This window comes from Berghia stephanieae, chromosome 5, assembly GCF_034508935.2.
Source record: "Berghia stephanieae isolate SIO BIC M18660-M18661 chromosome 5, UCSD_Bste_1.3, whole genome shotgun sequence".
Taxonomy (NCBI): Eukaryota; Metazoa; Mollusca; class Gastropoda; order Nudibranchia; family Aeolidiidae; genus Berghia; species Berghia stephanieae.
Window position 1 is genome coordinate 18,442,779 of NC_088364.1, and position 24,099 is coordinate 18,466,877.

The 24,099-nt window shown below is 35.1% G+C and overlaps 1 protein-coding gene across 2 annotated transcripts; it reads right to left on the reverse strand.

Annotated features, from left to right (window-relative positions):
• Nucleotides 1-1,158: 1,158 nt before the first annotated feature.
• LOC144972542 (nuclear protein localization protein 4 homolog) lies at nt 1,159-18,430 on the reverse strand. 2 transcript variants are annotated; one of them, XR_013645375.1, is made up of 16 exons: nt 18,303-18,430; nt 16,144-16,227; nt 15,336-15,448; nt 14,938-15,123; nt 14,067-14,115; nt 13,313-13,407; nt 12,844-12,967; nt 11,679-11,858; nt 10,556-10,717; nt 9,749-9,875; nt 8,618-8,778; nt 8,066-8,245; nt 6,354-6,470; nt 5,725-5,836; nt 2,155-5,114; nt 1,159-1,997 (listed from the first exon to the last, which is right to left on the reverse strand). XR_013645375.1 is itself a non-coding variant. In XM_078913870.1 (15 exons), the coding sequence occupies exons 1-15, from the start codon at nt 18,318-18,320 to the stop codon at nt 4,963-4,965; spliced, it is 1,860 nt and encodes a 619-aa protein (XP_078769996.1). In that variant the 5' UTR covers nt 18,321-18,430; the 3' UTR covers nt 1,159-4,962. The 2 variants fall into 2 exon arrangements, 1 of the variants encoding a protein (XP_078769996.1); XM_078913870.1 differs by having other exon boundaries at nt 1,159-5,114.
• Nucleotides 18,431-24,099: the final 5,669 nt, after the last annotated feature.

The following is a 24,099-nucleotide window of genomic DNA, read 5'->3' on the forward strand; positions in this document are numbered from 1 at the left end:
AAAAAAAAAAAAAAAAAAAAAATTAATGGAGAGAGATCAGTAGAACAGATTATTAGACTTATTATGATCATCATCTCCTCAGACCCATGGAACCAAACTTTATCCTGGTTTCTGTAGCGCGAAATGGAATTCATAGCAATTCATAGCTACAGACATTTGCAGGTCTGATAACAGAAATTGTAATGGTCTTAGTATGCCAGTGCAAGTCTATCGCAAAGTACTTTCCACCAGGTCTGACGTACCAAGCTACCCAATCACTGCTGGATGGACAGGGAGGTCAGAAAAAATCTTGATTTCACCCGGGATTTTTTTTTTTTTTATCCGAACCAGCGACCACCTGAGCTCTAGCCATTCGGTCTTGTGCCATGACGTAGAAGTTAGATGTCTTTTGTAGTTGTTCCAGGTGACTATAAAGTTACTGATGCTTGGATTTGGTGGGAGGAATGTGCATCTCAGGGATAAATGTTTGTCTATAACAAAGTTCTTTCCACCAGGTCAAACAGATTCAGGTACCCAATCACTACTGGGAGGACAGAGGCGCCAGAAAAAAATTAAAAGGCTGCAAGCGTCCAGACCGACGTTTATTATTATTTATTCGCAGGGCTGATAGAAAACATGTTGGAACAGATATAGGAGGAATAGAAGACACAGAAATGCCTCCCTGCCCAGTATGGGAGGTCAAAGAACCCCACCCAGTGGCACTTTGTAAATGTGGTAACAAAAACTGTGCCAAGTGAAGGTCAATGATGAGGTTTTTTTGTTGTTTTTATTTTAAATGTGTTTTTAGGGCACTTGTAGCACTTTTAGGTCATTTAAACGCCAGCATAGATATTATACGCTTGGCTAAGAAGCTCATAACATTGCCATCCAGAAGTATAACGGACCAACACACAAAACTGTGTGTATCCATGAACGTTTATAGTCAGGCAGTTCAGTGAGCATTACTCATAAACGCGGATGGCAAAAAACAATAACAAAGGCCTGAGTGACATCTTCGAACTATCTATAAACGTCTTGGAATTATGTGGGCAATTTTGTCAAATAATCATTTTGTAAAATAAAATTTAGAAAAAAAAACAAAACACACACACAAAAACGAAAAAAAAAAAAAAAACCCAAAAAACAGTAATACAGAAGGAAAATCAAACGAACCGAGAATTTGGAATTCTGCACCATTTATTTGTAAATCAATTTCAATACAATAAAACTTCCGAGGCATTGCAATGGCTGCAAAAATACAAGTGAAACTAAATTATGATAATGGAAATAAATTATTATAAGAATAAGTTAAGAAGTCATAAATAATGAAAAAAATATATTTTAAAGACTAATTATTTTAAAAACACACCCATGCCCAAATCCGTTTAATCCACACTTAATAATCAATGACAAGTCGCAAAAAAACTGCATAACATCCTCAATTTTTACTGATATCATTTGATAGCGGAATTCATGCTGCATCCTAAAAAAAAACAACATGTAGCTAAAAAGACACCAAGGATGTCCATGTAATATGTCCTAAGATCTGCCTATTTGAAATTAGCTGTCACAAGGTCAAAAATGAGGGTCCTGTTCCAGAACAAGGACAGAAGGCCACATGGAAAGATCAAATGATATAGAGAAGAAAGAACAAAGCTGTGGACCAATGAGGAATCCACCGGCCCAGGGAAGAATCATTGCTGCCCAAGCCCCCCATGGAATTCCATCTACTGCTCATTATTTCTGATATTGCACTCGATATGCTCAAATTCATTCGACTGGGCACCACTGAACCATTTTCTCCCTAGGAAAATAAGAAGTTAAGGAAAAAGAAGATTGTACAAAAAGGAACATAACCTTGAGTAAAATGCTAAGTGGATTCTAGTTCTAGTCTGTAATAGATTTGATTTGTAATGAATTGGATAAAATTGGTGAACAAGTCTTTTAAAAAAAAAGGACGATAAGTATTGAATTGTGTATTGAATTTTAAGCTTCAAATTATTAGATGAAGACAGATACTGTGGGCGATTCGGGTTTCCCCTTTATCAACAAAAAGATGATGAATAAAACACTAAGAATGAACGAGATATCTCATTCGTCCTTAGTGTTTTATCCATAAAGGGGAAACCCGAATCGTCCACAGTATCTGTCTTCATCTAATAAATTGAAGCTTACAATTTAATACTTATCATTATTTTTCCCTTCAACCTTCAAGCAGCAACATTTTCATTAATAAATCTAATGGTACTTGCTGGCTTTAAGGTGTCAACTAGTGCTTTGATGATTTATGATGATGAGTGCTTAGGATATGTTTATGTTGTTTGTTTTTAAGGGTTTATGGCGTTTAAAACACAATTCGGTTATATCAGCGCCAGTAAAAAGGAATAAATGGATAGACAAATTCTAGAATTATAATCACCCAAGAAAAAGTTTTAAAAAGGGGACCTGGGAACAAATAGGGATCAGATGAAGATTCTAAGAGCATACCATCAATATACTAAGTTCGAGGTCAACTAAAAGTCCCATCCGGACACAAACACAAGATCCAACTAAGAGGAATACACTCAAATGTTTACATTACACACTCAAAATATCAGATATAACAATACATAACAGAGAGATGATTTACAAGGAAAAGAATATAATCTCCCAAAACAATAACTGTATATTTGACCATTTCCCTCCCAGCCAGGGTATATAGCTAGTGCCAGAACAAAACCAAGTAATCTCATTCCAAGACAAAGACAGAAAGCATGTTGGAAAACAGACATAAGGAGATAGAAGACACAATGAGTGCCTCCCTGCCCACTATGGAAGGTCAGGAACCCCAACCAGTATTTAGTTTATAAGCATTTTTGAAAAATTATAACGAATATAAAGATTGTTAATTTCAATAGAAGATTGTAGTAAATCAAGTCCAAGCAGCTATGTATTCACGTGTTTAGATTAAAATACAGCCAGTTCTACTCAGTTGCGGGCATAGAATTCTCATCGAGAGAAATAAACTCAAATAGATAATAACAGTCAAAGACTGTCCAATATGTTTGTGAGGCATTAGTACTCCATATTGGCTAGAATTTTTAAAGTTAAAATATCCATTTACTTCTTTTTAGTATCCTTCATGAGAATTATTGATAAAATTTAGTGTTTGCAACACTTACAGCTTAAGTTCTTAAGGCAAAAATAATCAACTTCATTATATAAAAAAAATAAAAGGACACCACAATGCATACATTCTTTCATACATTTCACTGTCCTATATACATAAAATCCAATACACACAAAGATAAAGCAGGAATACACATTATGCCTTGTTGTCTGAGTGGACCAAGCAATAGTCTTCATCATTAATTAATAATAATATATGACTTTGTCATATAAAATTTCCTTTCCATGGAAAACTTGACTTACAGATACCCTAACATAACTCTAATAAAAATTAGGTTTTAGATAAGGTCAGCAAAAAAAAAAATTAAAAAATGCACCATCTCACTTGTACTTTTAACGAAATATTTTCATATGAACATTTAATAATCTAGAAAATTGAAAGGAGAAAAACTTTAGATACACCTAAATTCTAAGAACATTGCCATGCCTTCTATATTATATAATCTGATTCAATGACAAAATAAATTAATAAAATACGTATTAAACAAAATAGACAATGAATTGAGTAAGAAAAAAAAAAAGACAAAATAGTTGGTTCAGCCCTGAAATTGAATAACAATCCTTGTCTAAAGTCAATAACAACAGCAAGTTTGCGAATAATCATTGTTGGATCTTTGCATCAACACTAACACACACTCCTAGAAAAACACATATTAACAGCAAACGCCATCCTCGTGGAAATGACTGCACCAATTTTCCCTGAGAAAAATCAAGTTGTGTTGTCTCATTCAAGGACAAGGGGGGGGGGGGGGGGGAAGACTACTAAAAAAGGCATTGGAGAAAGGGGATTTAGGCCCCACGAAGAGCCCACATGGGACTGGAATGAAATGTCTTGATCACACAAAGACACATACTGGAAAAAATCTTCATAATTTAAAAAAAAATTATCTATTCTCCTCACCGCCTCAATAAGAAATGGGTGAAAATGACAGCTATAATTAACTGATGGAGCACACTTTCATGGTTTACCCATAAGCTGATATTCTGTGACCTTGGCGAATCTGTCTGTCTTTGTAACAATTATAGCCCAACCCAGACAAAAAAGGAACTCTGCCATAAGGGACACTTATGCATTTGAAAATGTGTGTCAATAACTTACAAATACGTATGGAGGGATGATTAACAAGAAAAACAAAATATCACCCACAGAAACATTCATTTGACTTCCTCCCTCCTATAACAAAGACGGAAAGCCATATGTGTTATGGTGTAAAAAAATCAGTCAGAGCATGCAAACCAGCAATTCCAGAGATTTGCTGTCCAACTCAAATTTAAGAGTTTCGACTTTTGGATAGATATATATCAAAACCATTTTGTTTTCAAATTAGAACTTTCTTTTTTATGACAGCCACCTTCAAACATATCCATTTTTGAGTGGACAGAGGCCTATTACTATTTGCAATCTAATGGTTCCTTCTTTCAATATTTATTTTGTCAACTCGTAGAATTTCTAATAAACTAAACCTGAATAATTATAACTTTGCTTTTATTGATACTGACAACAAGTTCAAAATACTCGCATAAGTATATAGATAAAAAAGTATATTTATCTCTAAAAGTCAAAAACAGTAATTAAGGCATTGTCCTGCACTTAAAAACACACTTGGAAAGATAGAAAAGTGAGCAAGAGCAGAACCCCCCTCCCCCCAAAGCCACAGGGGGAAGCCAAGAGTCCACAACTAGAACATTGTGGACAGTTTTCGACTGCTTGGATGATAAACAATACACACAAATCATAAACAAGTATTCATAATGCCCAATCAATTCAAACACAATGACTTTGATGAGTTTTCCCGAGAGAAGCTATGGATATCTTTACGGACGAGGTAGAGAGCATATTTCACAGACACTTTGTGAGACTTGGTTGATGAAGGTACAATGCACACATGTCCACATTCCTCCCACCTGAGACAAGCCACTTGTATTCATCGCTCCAGAGTCAGCAGATGCAGCAGGCATGCTACCATCTTTAAAAGAAAAAGAAAAGAAAATAAATCAACTGGGGTAAAAGCTAATATACCAATGAGACAAGTTAAAAACGCAAGTCTTCTATAAGAATGATAATTATGAACAATGTGTTGGGACATATATTGCCTGATTATAAAGCAGAGCTGCCAATCTCAATATCAGAAAAAGTGTAAAACTGCTTAATTGGAGAAAATGGCTTTAATTTAGCATGCACACTCTACAGCAACATTTGATGTTCATTGTTTATAAAAGACTAAATTCTTATTACTGATTGTAAAGAGGCAATTAAATCTTCCCTTGGAAGATGTACAAAGCACATGAATTCTGATTTTATAAAGTATGAAGATGAGAAATAATAACAAATTTTAAAAATCAATGTAAAAAGAAAGAAAGAAAGAAAATCAGAAGAAGCAAGCAATATAAACTAATCTAATAGCAGAAAATGGGAATAATTTTGATCAAAGCTTTCTCTTAAACAATAAGGAACATTTTTGTACGGTAATTAGTGCAGTTTGCTTTTTATTTTTTTGTATTTGTGTGTGTGTGTGTGTGTTTATGTGTGAGATTGTGTGCTTGCACGTTCATGTGTATGTGAATTATGAAAGTTACCATGAGCAGACATCATTTCCTCCACAGTCGCCCACTCTTCTGTTTTCTTGAAGTCGTGGGCCAGCTTTTCATCATGATCTTTGACAGCTTTGAATAGTATGTCAATTTTATCCTTAAAAAAAAAACAACAACAAAAAACCAGAAATTAACATTGAACAATTTGTTTTGTTCTTGGGTCTATAAAAATACTGTCAATAAATTTATGTGAATCATACTCAAAGTTTTCTCTATAAATATCATTGATGTCAAACATGGCATATTTTGTGCAGAGACGGAAACCAAGCAGCCATAATGAAATGATCAATATTTGGGAGGGTGACAACGTCAATTACTGCAAAACTCGGTGAACACATCTTAGGATATTGCAAAATTAAACGTACAAAATGTTTTTTTTTTTTTTTTTCAATTTAAAATGGAAATTTGCTTCAATTTGGCCGGCTATGCAAATCAATCAAAACATGAAGTTCATAGAGCATGGTAAAACATTGAAAAGCTCAATTATTTTAAAGAATGAATTCTTCTAACTTACTTGATTATAGAGTGCCCTTTATTTTATTTTTTTCCATTCCTTTAGAAACCATTAAAATCCACATAAAATCATATCAACAACCAACTCTTTTACAACTTACTTTTAAGGGCAGCATGTCTGATGTAGCCAAAAAAATAAGGAGATGAAAATCTGACATTGCTTCAAGGAACTTGTTGGGTGGGAATTTCTCCAAGTATTTTGTCAGAGATGCAAAGTCCTGTTTTACGGGACAAAGGAGAAAAAAAAACAACATAAAAAACAATCAACATTGAAATTATGAGACTAGAATGCTTTCATAAATCACACATGTTATTCAATCTTTATCATCATACATGGATAGAAGCCTTCCTGACTGTCATTTCTTTAAAACAATACAGTGGAAACCAGCCGGAAAAGCCCAAAGCAGAAATAGCAACCAAGAACTTTTTGACCGAATCTTTCAAGTTAAAATACAAAACTGAATTTTTAAAGCAAAAATATGTTTTAGGAAGCCATGAAATTAGGTTTGGTAATTGTGATATCACCATGCCTTCTTTCTGATATGGAATTCATAGACTACTTTGTTTTGTTTTTAAGGGTTTAACGGTGCTTGCAACACATTAAGGTCATATCCGAGGCAGTAAAAAGGAAGAAAATGGGATAGTAAAAAGTTCTAGAATTACAATTAAAGCACCTAAGACAAAGTAGACTTGGTTCAAATAGGAAACAGATGTAGATTCCAAGGGCCCACCATCAAGTACTGAGTTTGAGATCACCTAAAAGTCTCATCCGGACACAAGCACAGGCCCCTACTAAGAGGAATACACTCAAATATTTACAAATCATATATAATATTAATATATAAACAAAACATAATACAGTGCATAATAGAGGGATGATTTACTAGGGAAAAAATATAATCTCCCAAATCTATACATCATTTGACTGTTTCCTCTCTCAGCAAGGGCATCCGGCCAGGACAAAACCAAGTAATTTCATTCCAAGACAAAGACAGAAAGCATGTTGGAAAACAGAAATAGGGGGATAGAAGACACAGTAAGTACCTCCATCCCCACTCTGGGAGGTCAGGAACCCCACCCAGGAATTCATAGCACCAAAGTACAAAAAAGCCTGCAGAAATGTCTGATCACTCGGGAAAGCCAGCACACAAATTTCATCTTTTAAACACACCAACCCATATGAAAACTTAGGTAAGCGGAAAAACTAACAAGGTGTCATACTGATGGTCAAGCATCAATGCTACTATGGAAGGGTTTTACATAATCAGAAGCTCAAAGGCAGAAATAAAACACTCTAACAACTCAGCAAACATCATAAACATTAAAAACTGTCTAAAAGTAAATATTAAGTAGCCTGAAAGTGTGAATAGTGAAAGTATAGAACAAAAATATTATATCTAATAACTGCCTGACCTTAAAGATCTAACCACATGATCACCACTGAGTGGACAGAGGGGTCTTTGAATGTACGATGAGACATATCACCATTTTTTCCTACAGAAAAGCTAGGTATCTGAGTATGGTGAAAGACTGTAAGTAAAGAGCCTTTTCTGGGGACTTGACTATGCGCCTCTCAAACCAGGAACAAAACTAGTATGTTTTCTTGTCAGACAAGTGTATGACAAATTAAGCTATGAGGGATCCCAAGTGGATGAATAGAAGTAACATATTTCAAAATATGGAAAATTGTTTATAATACCACCAGCTAATAGAAGATTTGAGCCCAATAAGGTGCATTGTTTTAAGATGTACTACAAGAGGATTTAGACTGCGAAATGAAGGGGAATATGAATGGGAATTTTGTGTCACATACTTGCGTGTGTCCAATATTCTCCCTGTTCTCTACAGGGAAGCTGTCATTTGCTATTTGTTCATTAGACTTGAAGGTATATGAAAAGTCTGAGGCAAACGCTGCCGGGATAGTTGTTAAAAGATACTCCACTGGCAAGGGACGGGCCAACTGCGTCACCTCATTGTTGTAGTTATCTTTTTCCTGAGAGGAGAAAAGAAAAGTCAACGTTGGTTTAACATTTCATGAAATATTTTGAAAGAGGAGCATGTGAAATCTTTAGGAATTAAATCTAAAATAAGAAAAGGAAAAGGAGAGGAATAGGGAAAAGAAGTAGAAACGGAAAAAATAATACTAATAATAATAAATGATGAGAAGAAGAAGAAGAAGAAGAAGAAGAAGAAGAAGAAGAAGAAGAAGAAGAAGAAGAAGAAGAAGAAGAAGAAGAAGACGAAGAAGAAGAAGAAGAAGAAGAAAGAAAAAAATAATAAAGAACATCCGCAACATTATCAACATGACAATAACTAGTGCTACAACATAAAAGTACAAATGTATCTAAAGCAAAACGTGACCAACCTTGTAAAAGACATCAGGGACATACTGCTCATTGGACGATTCCTTCACATAGCCCAGCTGGGGGACGTCTTTGGTGGGAAGCAAACAATCATCCCTGACAAGGGCCATGCATTGATTGGAAACTTGGTATCCTTCAAAATGGATTTGATTGTCATTGTCTCCTGTAATTTAAAAACCAACATATTTGTAAAATAATAATTAGCAGAAAAATGGATTTGTTTGTCATTGTCTCCTGTAATTTGAAAACCTTTAGATTTGTAATAATAATTAGCAGCAAAATAGATTTGTATAACGCATTATCAACTTGGCAACAATTTTCTGAAGATAAGTCTTTCCAAGCCAGTGGTGCATAGAATGAATAGGATATTAAATTGATTGCTACAACAGTGGATGAATGTCTCATTATAATAGGAGTGCTCTAAAATAGCATACGATCATACCTGCCACAGACAAAAAAAAAACCAAAAAAACATTTTAGTGAGAAGAACAAAATCCAAATCAACACAAAATGCATGATTTCTTCCCCTATTTCTGTTAATGCTTTAACATTGATGTAATGTCATTTTGATCATATGTCCATTTCTTAGAAAAATATCATTTATAACAATTTGGTTAAAAAATCCATATCTAGAGCTAAAAATCTGAGTTTGGCCAATTGGCTAAAAAGAATAAATGTGTACCGATTGAATCTGTAAGTGGTAGGTCTAAAAGGAACTATAAGAACATGAAAACCAATCAAAATGTTAAGAACACAAAAAAAATACAATTTAAAATTCAACAGTGAAAACATTTCAGTTACACATTATAAGTTAATAGTTTTTAATCAATTTTTAAAAAGTAGTCTGACCAGGGCTTGGAAAATATCACTTCACTTCCTACTTGATTTATGGCCCTTCAGCTAGAAGACTGTTCCACCTGTACAACTTTTATTTATCGTTGATGTTATTCATCTCTCACTTTTCTGTATCATGCCATTTCTTATATTTCCTGAACATCTTGGATGGTATGAAATTTTCATCTGGTTGTTTTATACACTACCACAATCAATCCTAACTTAATCCTTACTAAATTTTAATAAAAAGATGATATGGGAAATCCTCCCTGAAGTATAGGGTATATGAAAATATTTACCTGTGACAACCACGGTGACAAACTTTGAGCCAAAGTGACCATCTGGTGACAATGTGCATGGGTTTGGAAAACGATTTTGAAAATCTGCTGCCATTATGCATTCTTCTGCACTGAGGAAATGGGAGTCCTGAACACAGAGATAAATAAAAAACAAGTAAAACAGTTCTTAAAAAAAAAAAAAATGAAAAAAAAAATGGGCAGACTCAATCATGCACCGTCATTACAAGCAAAAAAAGTAATAAGCAAATTTCAAGTTTGGCTTTTAAGAAGACCAGGGAGCAATTTCATCTGCCAGTCCCTTGAGTGGACCCAACCCCCCCCCCCCCCAAGGGATACAAAAGGTGGGGCGTCCAAAACAGACATGGAGGCGCTCACTGTCAAAAGAAATGAAAATGGCAGGCCTCACCTTGGAGGCTAACAAGAAGATGGCCAAGGACAGAAGTAGATGACGATGAGCATTAAGTCAAGTCAAGTCAGCAAGTTTGGATTTTACCATATCTAATTTTTAATTATTTTTTTTAATGAAAAGAAAGTCCTCTGGCTTGGGGAAGAGTGGTTAATCTACAAGAATACAAGAATGACTGCAGGTGTAAAAGACTACTACTTGACAAAAATAAAGCATTTTCATAGGATAGTTTTATCCTATATCTATAGCATTGATGTTTAAGCATGTGATACTGGAAATAAAATAAAAAAATTATTCTAAGAGTTGAAAGATTTTCAACTGGAGCCATTAATAATAATATACATGTTTGGTGCCAAACAAGTGGATGAACTCAACAATCTTATATAATATAAATCCCTTACAATGTTTCCCCTAAAATTCTTCACAGTTCCTTTGGACAGGTCATCAGCAACGAGATCAGTAAATATCCATCCAACCCGTCTCAGTCCCAGCTTCTCCGCAGCAGCATTGACAGCAGCCTCTCTTGGATCAGGTTTCAACTCGATCCGGTTCATTGTTGCAGCCTGAAAACGATTTCATATGAGAAGGGAAATCGTTACTTCCAAGTTTCATCCAAACTAAAGCTGTAGTTAAACTTTTTCAACAAACCCTCAGAACATTCAAATGTCTTTGCCGCTAGAATGTATGTATGGGATATAGGTTTTGTAAAGAGCCTTAAATATAATGGAGTTTGAATCTATCCTTGTTACTGTCGTGTCAAATGGATAGTTATAATTACTCACTACTCTTCTCCCAAGGGTATCAATAATATAAATAATTACTATGCTTTACATATTTAAGTTTCTGTCAATTAATTTATATAATTTCTAAAATGCATAAAAAATTATACATGTATTTCTCATCTCAAAATTAAAAAAAAATAAATAAATTGAACATGAACATTCCTATAATTTTCAATGTTATCCCCTAATGAAAAATAACAAAATAAATGAATAATTTCCTAGATACATCCTCTATGAATGTTTTTTTTATATTAGGTTCTATCTTGAGAAAAAAACTGGGCTAACACAGGCACCACGCAAAGTGAGCAGTTGGGGCTAAGTTTCTTGCTCAAGAAAAAAAACAAGAGGATGACAGAGTTTGAACCGCCAGGTGTAACGGAATCGAAAAGTTTTATATGAATCCTTCGATTCATTTTCCATTGCGTAAAAAAGAGAAGAAAAAAAAGCTTCTCAGTCTTCCTCACTCATTCAAACTATATTCCATAGCACATACAACAGTACGCTAATATACTGTGATGGTTTCGTGCTTTCATGGCAGAATTGCGAAATGAATGGCTGTTTTGGGGAATTGTAGAAAACTCTGGTGTAATGTCCTATCCACTCACCTCACCCCCCCCCCCCCCCCCCCCCCCCACTTCCCCTAAAAGCTATTTCCATTTCTGCTGTAGATGATTGGATATAGCCATTACAAAATTTGATTTTGCCACAGAAAGTAACCTTGAACAAAATTTCCTATACTTACCTGAGGTGGTTCATAGATGGCAGCCACTCTGGCTCGGATTCCTAACGGTACATCTTTGTGTGCTTCATAAGTGCCATATAAAATGCCAAGTCTCTGGTGGCCTGACCGACGCCAGAAATTCAAAAACTTGTCAGCGACTGCAGGATTCTCAAACATAATGTTGTCAACATGACGATATTCCTGAAATTAAAAAAATAATAAACATTTTACCCTCAATTTATTCCACACAGAATAAAAATTGATATAAGCTGATGGAACTTTGTACGTCTAATATACCATTATATTGAAAGGGGTACAGTTAGTTCAGTTGGTTAAACATTCACCTCAAGGGCAAAGAGAATTTTATCAATCCCAGGTGCAGTTGAGATTTTTTTTGGGACCTCCCCACCTCCTCTGTACCCTGTGTTGGGGTAGATGGGTGTTAAATCTGACAGAAAATACTTTGTGATAGACCAACATGCAATCCAAAGGGTAGCAAGCAACTGCTTCTGTTTGTTAAATGAAACATTAAACGGGATAACGTCTAAATCCATGGACCTTATGATTTTAAGGGACTCCTATTACATATAAAATCCCAAAAAGTGATTTTTAAAATGCTTGGACGAAAGATGGTTTTCTTTTTCTTTTTAAACCGATCATGGTTGTATGAGAATGAATATGTTTTAACTTCTTTATAACAATAACCATGACTAGACAGCTAAAGATGGCTGGATACACTCTGAGAAAGCATGCAACAAATATTACAAGGCAGGGTGAATATGTTTTAACTTCTTTATAACAATAACCATGACCAGACAGCTAAAGATGGCTGGATACACTCTGAGAAAGCATGCAACAAATATTACAAGGCAGGGAGTGAGAAAAAGAGGACAGCCTAGAAATAGCTGGAGGAGGGCTTACATTTGAAAAAAAAGAGACTTCATGTGAAAAGAATCTGAGGAGATGGCACAAAACTAAACAAGATGGAAAGGAACAGTCGATGACCTATACTCAAGCTGGAAGGAAGGGCCAAATTAAGCAATAAGATAGCTATAATAACTATACTGTCCTTTACAATTGACTCATCCACATTTTGTTGACACAAGTTACCCCTGCAATTCTTTTGCTGTCAGACATTCTGTTTCAGGGTCAATGGTCAATATTCAACTCAACATTGTATACAAACCTGTCTGTTCAAAGTGACTGCATTGGGTTGGCATTTGGTGCAGATACCGCCCGGCCATGGTGGGTGTTCTTTGCAACCTGCTTTAATCTTGCAGCTGATGTTCTCCAAATTTACAAACTTCCCTCTGGATGACAATATCAAAACAAGTGATGAGAATTGTTTTTTAAAAAAATATAAATATATAAAACAAGTTTTTTCAAATTTTGAAATAACCCTAAAAAATAAATCTTCTCCCTTTATGCAAATCATTTAAGCCCACCACTGCTTTAAAATCTAACCAAATAATTTAATTTTCTCTGAGATTGCTTCAATCTAATAACATCTACTATTTATCTTAAGCATTGTTAATAGCAGTACAGAAATAATTGAACTTCCTTGCTTATAAGGGGAAAAACCCCCAAAAAATTCAAGATCTATAACTTCAATATTACTGGTCCATAGATTTAACATCAAATAATTAGAAACTTACTTGTCAACACCTCCTGTCAGTTTCCTGATGTAGGAATGAAAGGACAGAAACTTTATAGGTGGATCACAACTGTTGAGAAATTCCTTGTCGTAAGGCTGTGAAAAAAAAAAAAATAATAATGAATACAAGCTCCATTTTTAGCATACCTTATATTTTAACTCTTTGTGATATAAAATAAAAATGAGGATGGGTAATAAGAACCCATTTTAAGAAAAATACAAGGCATATCTGCAAATGTAGTAATCTGTCTGAAATAAACATTATCAGTGCTGCCTACCATAGCCCATGAAAATGTGTACAATAGAGAGCCAAAATGAGAAAGATTTTGAAAAATATGAGTACAATCCTTCAAAACCAATAATTAGCACTAAATTTGACGATGAACAATAATTAGACCATATGGTATGGTATTATTGATAATTTAGATAAACGAATAAATTTACTCTTTATATTCAACATAAATAGTATCCACTTCCTGAACCCACTTATAAATCTGATATGACCCACCCATATAACACTATATTGAACTCCAATAACTCATGTTATATGAACGTCCATGGCGACAAACAGATAAAAGTGTTTAAGTACACCAAAAGGGTGTATGATTGTTTAATATTCTTAAATAATAAATAATAAAAAACCAATATTGCGTAAACTCCTGAGCAAAATGTGTACTAGAAGCAAAAATGCATAAGAATACGCATTTTTTAAGTAAGGTCGGCACCACTGCATTATTTTAAAAATTGACGATTACCTCTAAGGGTACACAGTGAAGGCATTTGCCCTGAGGTCCATGTCTGCACCTACGGAAGAGAAGAAATAAATTATGTCATAAAAGCACCTGCTTCCATCATTCAAGCATAGTTGTTTAGCTTAAGCAGTAAGCTCTCCAGTCAATGTAAAATAAATAAAAAACTTTAAAACATTTTTTTTTTAATGTGAGTTTTTATATATCCCAATATCCACTGGTATCTGCTCGAAGTCCTTTTTGTGGGGTTCCAAGCTGTCAGCGATTCTGAACATGATTAAACCTGGGTATGGTGACAAAATGTGAGCAAAGAGCCTTTTCCAAGGAATCAGTAAATTTTGGGCCACCTACAGCTAGACTCTGACTTGGAATTTACAGGTCACAAGCTGGGTGTCAAACCATTAGACCAAAAAGTGGAACTACTTTTATTTTTTTTACAAAAACTTATTTTTAAGTCAGTCAATGTTTCACATTTATTATATATCAATGTTTACTTCTTTTGAGTAATAACTGAAAGTGTATCTGCTCATGTTTTTGTGTGTGCGTGTGTGTGTGTGTTAGTGCTATTTGAATTGTCATACTTGTAACTGTGAAGCACATAAAGCATGACCTAGTCATGGTTATGCACTATAGCGGTGCTATAAATGTTAATATTATTACCATAGCACTAGTTTTCCTTTTTGGCTGATAAAAAATTTGAACCTGAATCATTTCTTGTATCTCAATATTAGTATGGGATAAAATTTGAATGAAATCCTTTGGCCAGAGAAGAACCACAGGCTTGTAGTTATACAATAAACAAATCTAGCCTCAAAAAATAAAAAATAAAAGCTAGCAAATACAATGACTCTGAACAAATCGTATGAACATTTCTTACAACTGCTCATTTCTTTTCCTGTATATTTTCCCATCCTCTCCTCGTAAAACTTTGTCCACTTCATCTTCATGGACATCACCACATGGAATTGTTGTTGTTCTGTCCGAGGATGACGTCCCTGCCATGTTCTCTTCAGTCTCTTCTTTCCCTTTATTGGTGAACACCATATATAGCATATCGCCATGTCTGGTGATATAAAAAATAAAGAAACAAATAAAATTAATGAAATCGGTTAACGCAAACAATTTTTCTTAATTGTTTTCAGGTCTCATCTGTTTTCACTCTAATCAAACAATAAAGCCAGCATATAAAATTCATGCAAAATGAATGCTAAGCACGTGTAACAAAAGTAAATATATTTATCCATGGACTTATTTGATCTAAATTCAAATTCTTACTTTAATTGATAATCCACAATCTTTTTACTGCGTGACGCCCTCAAAAAGTTTTTGGAGTTTCGTTCTTTAAACAGGTCCCACCCTGTGTCTCCCACTTCGAATAATTTTTGTACCTGCAAAGAGATTTTTTAACAATATATTATACATACATATATATATATAAATACTTTTTAAAAAATATATAATTGTCTAATCTTAATCAATGAACCATATCATTGTCTTTCTTCCCATGGCTAAAAAAAAAAATTTATGCCAAAACAAAAAAGCATTAAAATCTTTTTTTTTTAAAAGAAAGTAAACCAAGCAGTCTATCAAGAGATATGAACAACTCAGCCTTAACATACTTGATAAGTAAAAGGATTTGGATGCATCCATTAACTTTTTATCACAATTGTTGTAAATCAAAAAAAAAATTATCTGTTCACTGTATGCAGCAATGATCAATGACACCATTTCATGACACTCAACCATCCAGTTATTTTCCAATTGGCCTTTGATTTTGTGCTGACCCATTACTTCTTCATGGTGTGCACAGTATAAACATACATCAATTTTATGATTTTAAGGTCCTAAGATAAGAGGTAGGAAGAATAAATATATCATTTTATTACATGCGACAACATGTAGCAATATAAAGAGAGATAAAGAGGAGGGGGTAATTTTCATTTCTGCCAACAATCAAATTTATGACAGAAAAATAAGAGCCATATCTGTCAATGGAAATTGCTGAGGCAGAGTGGACAGTATATTGAATGCAATCTTTTATAAGTTTAATTCATTCATAGACATAAATACATATTTATCAAACCTTTTCCAAAAAAACTGTGATTGTCTCAGACAACTTGGTATCGATTCGCTTTGTCCCATGCAAGGGTGACTGTATCCTTAGAACCTGAAAACGAAAGTTTAACTCATAATTAAGGATACTATGACAATTCATAAAATTCAAAAGCAAATTATCCCTTTTATTTTAGTCTATTTATTATCATTTCCCCCCCCCCCCCCTTTCTTATCTCTCTTTCGTTCTCTTTTTTTAAGGGCATGGTCTTGGCTGTGATCTTAGCACCAAAAGAGACCTTTGCCTTTTCACGTCTATCTCTCTTAATATTACAATTAGAATAATTCCATTTATGGTATGCAAGGGCGTATCCCTCAAACAAGTAGGTTCTGGGCATGATTTATAGCGGAAAAAATGAAAATGCCATTACTTGGACGCAAACAAAAATTACGACATTCACACAATTAAAATGTTTTTAAGTTCTATAAGATGGATTCGAGAGATGACAAATTTTGAAGAGGAAGCAGGGATCTGTTTCCAATTTCAATTGCCACGCGCCACATGGTAAATAAATGTTGTGACCCTTGGGAGAGGTCTTTTGACCTCCCATGGTGGGCAGAACGGTCACTATTACTAGTTACTTTGGTAAAAAAAAAAATTCAATTGGCTTGATATCATTCAAATTAATTCAAGGGCTTTTCAGAACGATTCTAATGATCAGGCAATCAGAAGAAAATTTGTTTGTTTAAAGACTGAACAATATACTCGTATTTTCCTCTGTTATTAACTGACAGATTTTGTGACCTGAAACAGGTAGTGACCACCATTTGAATTTTAAAACTGCTCGAAAATGGCCTCTGACAAGGAAGTAAGATTTTTTCTGGGATGAAATCGGGGATAAAACTTTGACCTGAATTTTTTTGAAAAATTAAGATGTTAAAATGGGTGTCATGGTAGCTCAGTTGGTAGAACACTCAATTCAAACACAAAAGGGCCAAGATTGATCCCAGTTGAGGTCGAGATTTTTTTCTGACTCCCCAGTTCACCCAGCAGTGATTGGATAGCTGGGTCTGTTAGATCTGGCAGAAAGTACTTTGCAATAGACTAGCATCCTATCAAAAGGGTAGCAAGTATTTTTGTCCATTTCACACAGTCACTGGGATTAACTCCAGCTCCAAGGGTCAAATGGCTCTCATGAAGGACTACTAAGATGTTAAATTATGTGCTGATTTTTAAAATTATTATCCAAAGTAAATCTAAAACAATACCATATTTTATCCACAATCATAATAAGTATACCATAAGTATGGGTAAGGGGTACTAAATTGGCACTAATTAAAACATTTAAAAACATGACACGATAGGGTACCCTAATTCTTCCTGAAGAAAATGAGATATAAATTATAAATCATCCATAAAAATAAAAACAAACATTCTACGATTTTCTTTCCGAGGAGACCTTTCACTCACTTAAAATACCTACCCTACAGTAGAGTAATTATCGGGTCACCACAGCCATTTGCACATTTATCAGCTCACTGCTGGTGTGCCAACTGGAAGTTTACCTAAGTACTACTATTATTATTACTATTGCTGTGTCTTCACTTCTCTCCCCTCCCGTTGTATATTTGTTTTCATTTCTTGCTCTTGTCTTTGTTCTGAATTGACTGACATTCATCATAATTCATATCTCCGTTACAATGTTACAAAAAAAAAAAAGTAATATTTTCTAAGTTATAATGCAACAGCTCTACTCCGTGGTCATTGTCAACACCATATTCCATCATCCATGCGACAGCTGGGGACTGGAGAATCATCTATGCAGCGCAGTGTTTTCATCTTTCAATGAAAATAGAAACCCCAAAAAAACCCCCATAAAAACGTGACATTTTTTACTAAAATTACTGAACGTATTTCTTTGTCAAATCACGATTGCTTGGGCTTCAAGGTCAGGGTGTCTGAAGTTGGGATACAAACGACATGTTATGTACGCTGGATGCAAATCAGTCACCGAGGCCAAAAGTAAGAGAGAAAGTGTAAGTGCAAGTTGTGATGTGAAGTAAGAGTAAGACACGGCTGCGACAACGGTTTTTTACAGTTCATAATAATATCTACTTTGAGAAAAGACATAAATTGAAAGCAAATCAAATAGACTAATTCATGACAGATGATCGGAAAAATTGACTTACAATGTTTGAATTTGACATGTTTGAATCGGTGTGTTCCCTTCGACTCCAAAATAAAAATTTCGGGTTGCTTGCTCACACACAATGATTTGGCTTTTTGGACATGTTTAGATAACGTTAGGAACGAGAGTAAGAATTGAGAAATCTTTTCATGTAGAGATAAAATTTATTCATCTCGGTTTCCGGGAAATAAACTTTTCGGCGTTTTGGTCGTGTGCGCTTCATCAGCGGATCACTAGGTTACAGTTTAATTTAGGGAAAAGAAGAGAGAGAGAGAGAGAGAGAGAGAGAGAGAGAGAGAGAGAGAGAGAGAGAGAGAGGAAACAATTTTTTGAATAAACGAATGGGAGTAAAACGATGTAAATATGTAAAGAAATTATAATCAGTGTTGACATGCTGGATTACGCCGAAGACGATACGCACTTGCTTGCAGGTCTGATAAGCCAATTCGTAATGGGCTGATGGTAATAATAGAAATCTCTAAAAAATACGCAAAATATATTCCATAACAACAATGTTAAACTAGGACCATAGTTGCGTTCGGGTGTCAGACCTACATATATGTAACTACACGTCGGCAGAAGACAATGACGATAGTGATAGTTATAATATTACGATATATAGCAACATGTACTTATTTGCAGGTCTGATAACCCAAATTGTTATGGTCTCGTTGTTGTTATGGAAATACTCTCAAAGCAACACAAAATTGGCCTATTGTCCTTTACAACAATGTTAAATCAGGCCCATAATTCCGTTCGGTTATCAAACTGGCAAATATGTGCACCTAGGGGTATACTTAGTGATCAATGTGTTGACTTATTTGCCAAATATGTGACTTACCTCAACAAATTGATAATAAGTCGGGATGAAAAAGATGTCAAAACGTAAAGATCAAGAGCGTGTACTTATATGAACTTTTGGGTATAGGATGCACTTTGAACCTTTGGTCATTCTCACCAATAAAACAAATAATTATATTAGACAAATTATGTTTCCTAAGTTTCATTTTCTTTTTTACAATAAATTAATAATTTTCGGCATGAAAATCACCCCCCACATAATATCATTTTGAGATTTTGGGTCACATTCACGTACGTCAGTAATGATGGTGGTATCAGTTGGTAGACTATTGATGTGTTTAGGTAAAATACTCACAATATACGCCAGTCGGATATAAGGTATCAATACACAAAACTATGAATGCGTAACCGGGAACGTTTATAGTCACGTTTATAAAATTTAGTGACAACTTATGACAAAAACGGCTGTCTAAAAAACAATAACAAAAGCTGAGTGACGTCAATTTCGTTCCTTCCATAGTGATCGACGAGTAGATTTATTAGCCTACGTGTTTACAAATGTGTGACTCACCGCGACAAATTGATATTGAGTCGGGATAAAGTAGATACCAAAAAAAGTAAAGATCAAGCATAGCCTACACCATTTTGAATCAAAGGTCATTCTCCTCCATAAAACAAATAGACTTTTCCCACGGTTCATATTTTTGACATAAATAACAATGGGAAATTGAATGTAAGCTTCCATTTAATATACGAAAACAGATAAAATGGACGTTTCGGGTTTCCCCTTTATCAACAAAACAGGATGAATGAAACACTACAGACGAATGAGATAATGTGGTGTTGGCGTACTTAAGATATATGTTTATTCATCTTAACAAAGCCACGACCACGGACAATAAATTGATAAATTAAATTTTCATCATGAAGATCACTTGGACATCATAACGTTGGGATACGGTGGGTCACATAATATGTACGTCTGTAATGATGATGGCATCAGCAGTAGAGGTAGTCTATAGATCGTGTGAAGTTGACGTCACTCAGGTCTTTGTTATTGCTTTTTGGCCACCCGCGTTTATGAGTAATTCTTACTAAACTGTATTAACACGACCATACACATTCAAGGTTACACATAGTTTTGTGTGTTGGTCCGTTAGTTCTTCCGGATGGCAATGTTGTGAGTGTCTTAGCCAAGCACATACTATCTATTTAATATTACATGGCCATGGTCGACGTCCATGCCCTGGCCATTAAACGAAAATAAATGCGTTAATGTCTATTGACGCTAACTATTCTTTTAGGTAAAATACTCAAAACATAATAATACCTATGCCAGCCGGATATATAGTACCAATACACAAAACTATGTGTAACCTTGAATGTTATAGTCTGGATTATATAATTTAGTGAGAACGAATCACTAACGCGGCTGTCTAAAACCAATAACAAACAGTTGAGTGACGTCAATTTTGTTCCTTATTATAATATAGCGCGTATTCAACGCAAACACCATGCGCTACTCGCTTTGCTTTTTATTCCGAACAATCATCCTCTGATGGTACCTATAGTATACGTATAATATTATCATGGACAAGATTTTAGCCTGTTAGGTTTTGGCACAGTTTTCGGACAACGACGGCGTTGCTTTACGATAGTGGCTCCTCCCATTTTAATGTTCATCTCCGATCAAACGCGGAAAATATATTGTACAAAATGCTATTCCTTATGCAAACCGTCCGGGATCGAACTCTCGAATTCTCGTCGAGCATAATGAATCGTGTTGGTGAATTCAAATACCGTAGCTCAGACCCATAGATAACACAGGACTCCAAGTAGTCTGTGCTCAGACCTGACTTCTTAGAATTTGAAAAAAAAAATCGTAATTTTTATGCCTAGGCCTATATTAATATAATATTAGACACTAAAACTACTTTTTAAAATTACCAATTTGCCTCAATATGTTAAAATAATGCTTTTCGCTCCTTAATGTATAGATAGTATGCAGATGACGTCACTCAGGCTTTTGTTATTGTTTTTGCCATCCGCGTTTGTGAGTTGTTCTAACTAAACTGTCTTAACCAGACTATAAAAGTTCATGGTTACACAGAGTTTGTGTGTTGGTCCGTTATACTTCCGGATGGCAATGTTGTGAACTCCTTGGCCAAGCTAATTCTATCTATAGATAGAATGAAATTGATGTCAATCGGGTCTTTGTTTTTGTTTTGTTGTTGTTGTTGTTGTTGCCATCCACGTTTATGAGTAATTCTCACTTAACTGTATTAACCAGACTATAAACGTTCAAGGTACACATAGTTTTGTGTGTTGGTCCGTTATACTTCCGGATGGCAATGTAGTGAGCTTCTTGCCCAAGCGCATACTATCTATACTGGATCATGCAACAAAACTGTTTTCAAGAAGTTTATTGAATTAAAGATCTTTATAATTGTCCGTTTGGAGCCAAAAACTCGTAGTACTACGAAATTTTCGTAGAGCAGTAAGCAGGTTTGTCGTCTGCCGTAGTTACCTCACAGTGATTGGATTTTTATGGCACCTATCAACGGTAGACACCGTATTCCAAATGATATATATTTTTAAAGTGAGCTTTTATATAGCGCAATATCCACTAAACGTGCTCAAAGCGCTTTACAAGGGGTCCCTAACGAACAGCAACACGAAACATGTAGAACGGGACATGACGCCTGTTAGGCGAGATTTGCAATTTTTTTCCGACAGAGACAACGCTGTTAAAGGCCAGGTACTTATTTTACGCATGAGTACGGTGAGAGAATGTGAGTAAAGAGCCTTTTCCAGAGACTAAACTATGCGCCTAGCGAGGCTCGAACCCAGAACCTTCCGGTCCGAAAGCGAGTGTCATACCACTTAGCCGTTTACATTGACTGTTCTTTTATCGCCTGGTGATTAGAAATGCGTATACATTATTAACAAATGGGAAGGAATATGCAGCCTTTTAGGTGTTGGTGCAAAGGAGGAGCCTTCAAGCCGCTGGTCTTGAAAGCATGGGAGAAGATTCGAGTACGAGTGTGGTCAAAGCGACGTGCACTTATTTGCAGGTCAGATAACCCAATTCTTTATGGGCTCACTGTTGTATTGGGAATCTAAAAAACAATTGACGTAAAATATTGTCCATTACAACAATGTGTCAAAATGATGCAGAAGATGGATTAAGACATCATGATGATACAGTGTCGGCAAAGAAAAACAAGGAAAAGGACCCCCGACCCCCCCCCCCCCCAAAAAAAAAAAAATAAATAAAAAAAATAAAAATAAAATAATAATAATAATAATAATCAGCATCCGCTCAATCATTTTAAAAAATGAATATTTCCTTTTATATTCTTTATATTAACGTCAGACCAATGCATCTTCCCCAATTATATTTTTAAAATGAGAATAATAAGATTGGCCTTGCAATATCAGGTAAATTCTTTAACGTCCACTTCTTTGGAGCGATTGGCCTCATGAATCTGCAATTTACACCGGTTTCTCTAGGCCTATCGTGAATAAAACCGGCTTGCAAAATCATCCCAATGGGCGTGAGTCAAGTCTATCATAGAGTAGGCACAGTGGCTATCTATCCATCAGTTCCAACAATAATAATATTATTATTAAATGATCCAGCCAGAGAAGGCCAAAATCAAGCAACATCATCCGAAGACAAAGGCAGAGAGCAACATGGACAAGTATAACAGATAGGGGAATAGAAGACACAACAAGAGTGACTCCTCTGCCAACCATGGGAGGTAACAAAGAAAACAAACCAAATCCAGGAATAAAGGGTTTCTATTATTAGTATTAGACAGATTTCAAGTTCTGTGCCCCCAAGAAAAATGATTTTTTTGTGTGTGTGTTTTGTTCGTTTTTAAGGGTTTTAGGGCGCTTGCAACACATTTAGGTCATATCAGCGCCAGTAAAAAAGAAGAAAATTGGATAGTGAAAAGATTCTAGATGTGCAATTAAAAGGACTTAAGGAAAAAGTAAGACAAAGGGGAATGGTTCAAATAGGGAATAGATGTAGATTCCAAGAGCACACCATCAATGTACGTAGTTTGAGATCACATAAATGTCTCACCAGGACACCAGCAATATACTCAAATGCTTACATTATACATTCAAATTAATAAATAAAACAATACAGAATAGAGAGATGATTTGCCAGGAAAAAATATCATCTCCCAAAACAGTAACTATGAAATTGACTGTTTCCCTCCCAGCCAAGCACTACGGTCCGGGCCAGGGCAAAACCAAGTAATCTCATTCCAAGAAAAAGACGAAAGCAAATTGGAAAACAGATATAAGGGGATAGAAGATACAGTCAGTAAGTGCCACCCTGCCCACTATAAGAGGCCAGGAACCCCACCCAGAAGAAAAATGATGACATAGGAAATGAAATAGTTATGTAGATAAATCTTAGCAGCAGTTTACCTTTGTGCCCCCCCCCCCCCCCTCAAAAAAAAAAAATACGACAAAAATCAACAAATCAAAGTTACGTTTATGGCAAAGTAACAGTTTACTTGTTTGTTTGTTTGTTTGTTTTTAAGGGTTTTACGGCGCTTGCAACACATTTAGGTTATATCAGCGCCAGTAAAAAGGAAGAAAATGGGATAGTAAAAAGTTCTAGAATTACAATTAAAGCAGCCAAGAGAAAGTAAGACAAAGGGGAACTGGGAACAAATAGGGATCAGATGTAGATTCCAAGAGCATACCACCAATGTACTTAGTTTGAGATCACCTATAAGTCTCATCCTGACACAAGCACAAAATCCAACAAAGAGGAATACATTCAAATGCTTACATTATAAATTAAAAATAACAAATATAATAATACATAACAGAGAGATGATTTACAAGGAAAAAAATATCATCTCCCAAAACAATAACTATGCATTTGACTGTTTTCCTCTCAGCCAGGACTCCGACCAGGGCCAGGAAAAAACCAAGTATGTTGGAAAACAGATATAAGGGGATAGAAGACG

What these genes read in the sequence shown, in the direction of transcription:
- LOC144972542 (XM_078913870.1), bottom strand. An exon ending in AGAATTTTAGGGGAAACATT is followed by an intron (nt 9,876 to 10,555) that starts GTAAGGGATTTA and finishes CTCTGTGTTCAG; the next exon opens with GACTCCCATTTCCTCAGTGC. An exon ending in AGAATATTGGACACACGCAA is followed by an intron (nt 6,471 to 8,065) that starts GTATGTGACACA and finishes CCCGTAAAACAG; the next exon opens with GACTTTGCATCTCTGACAAA.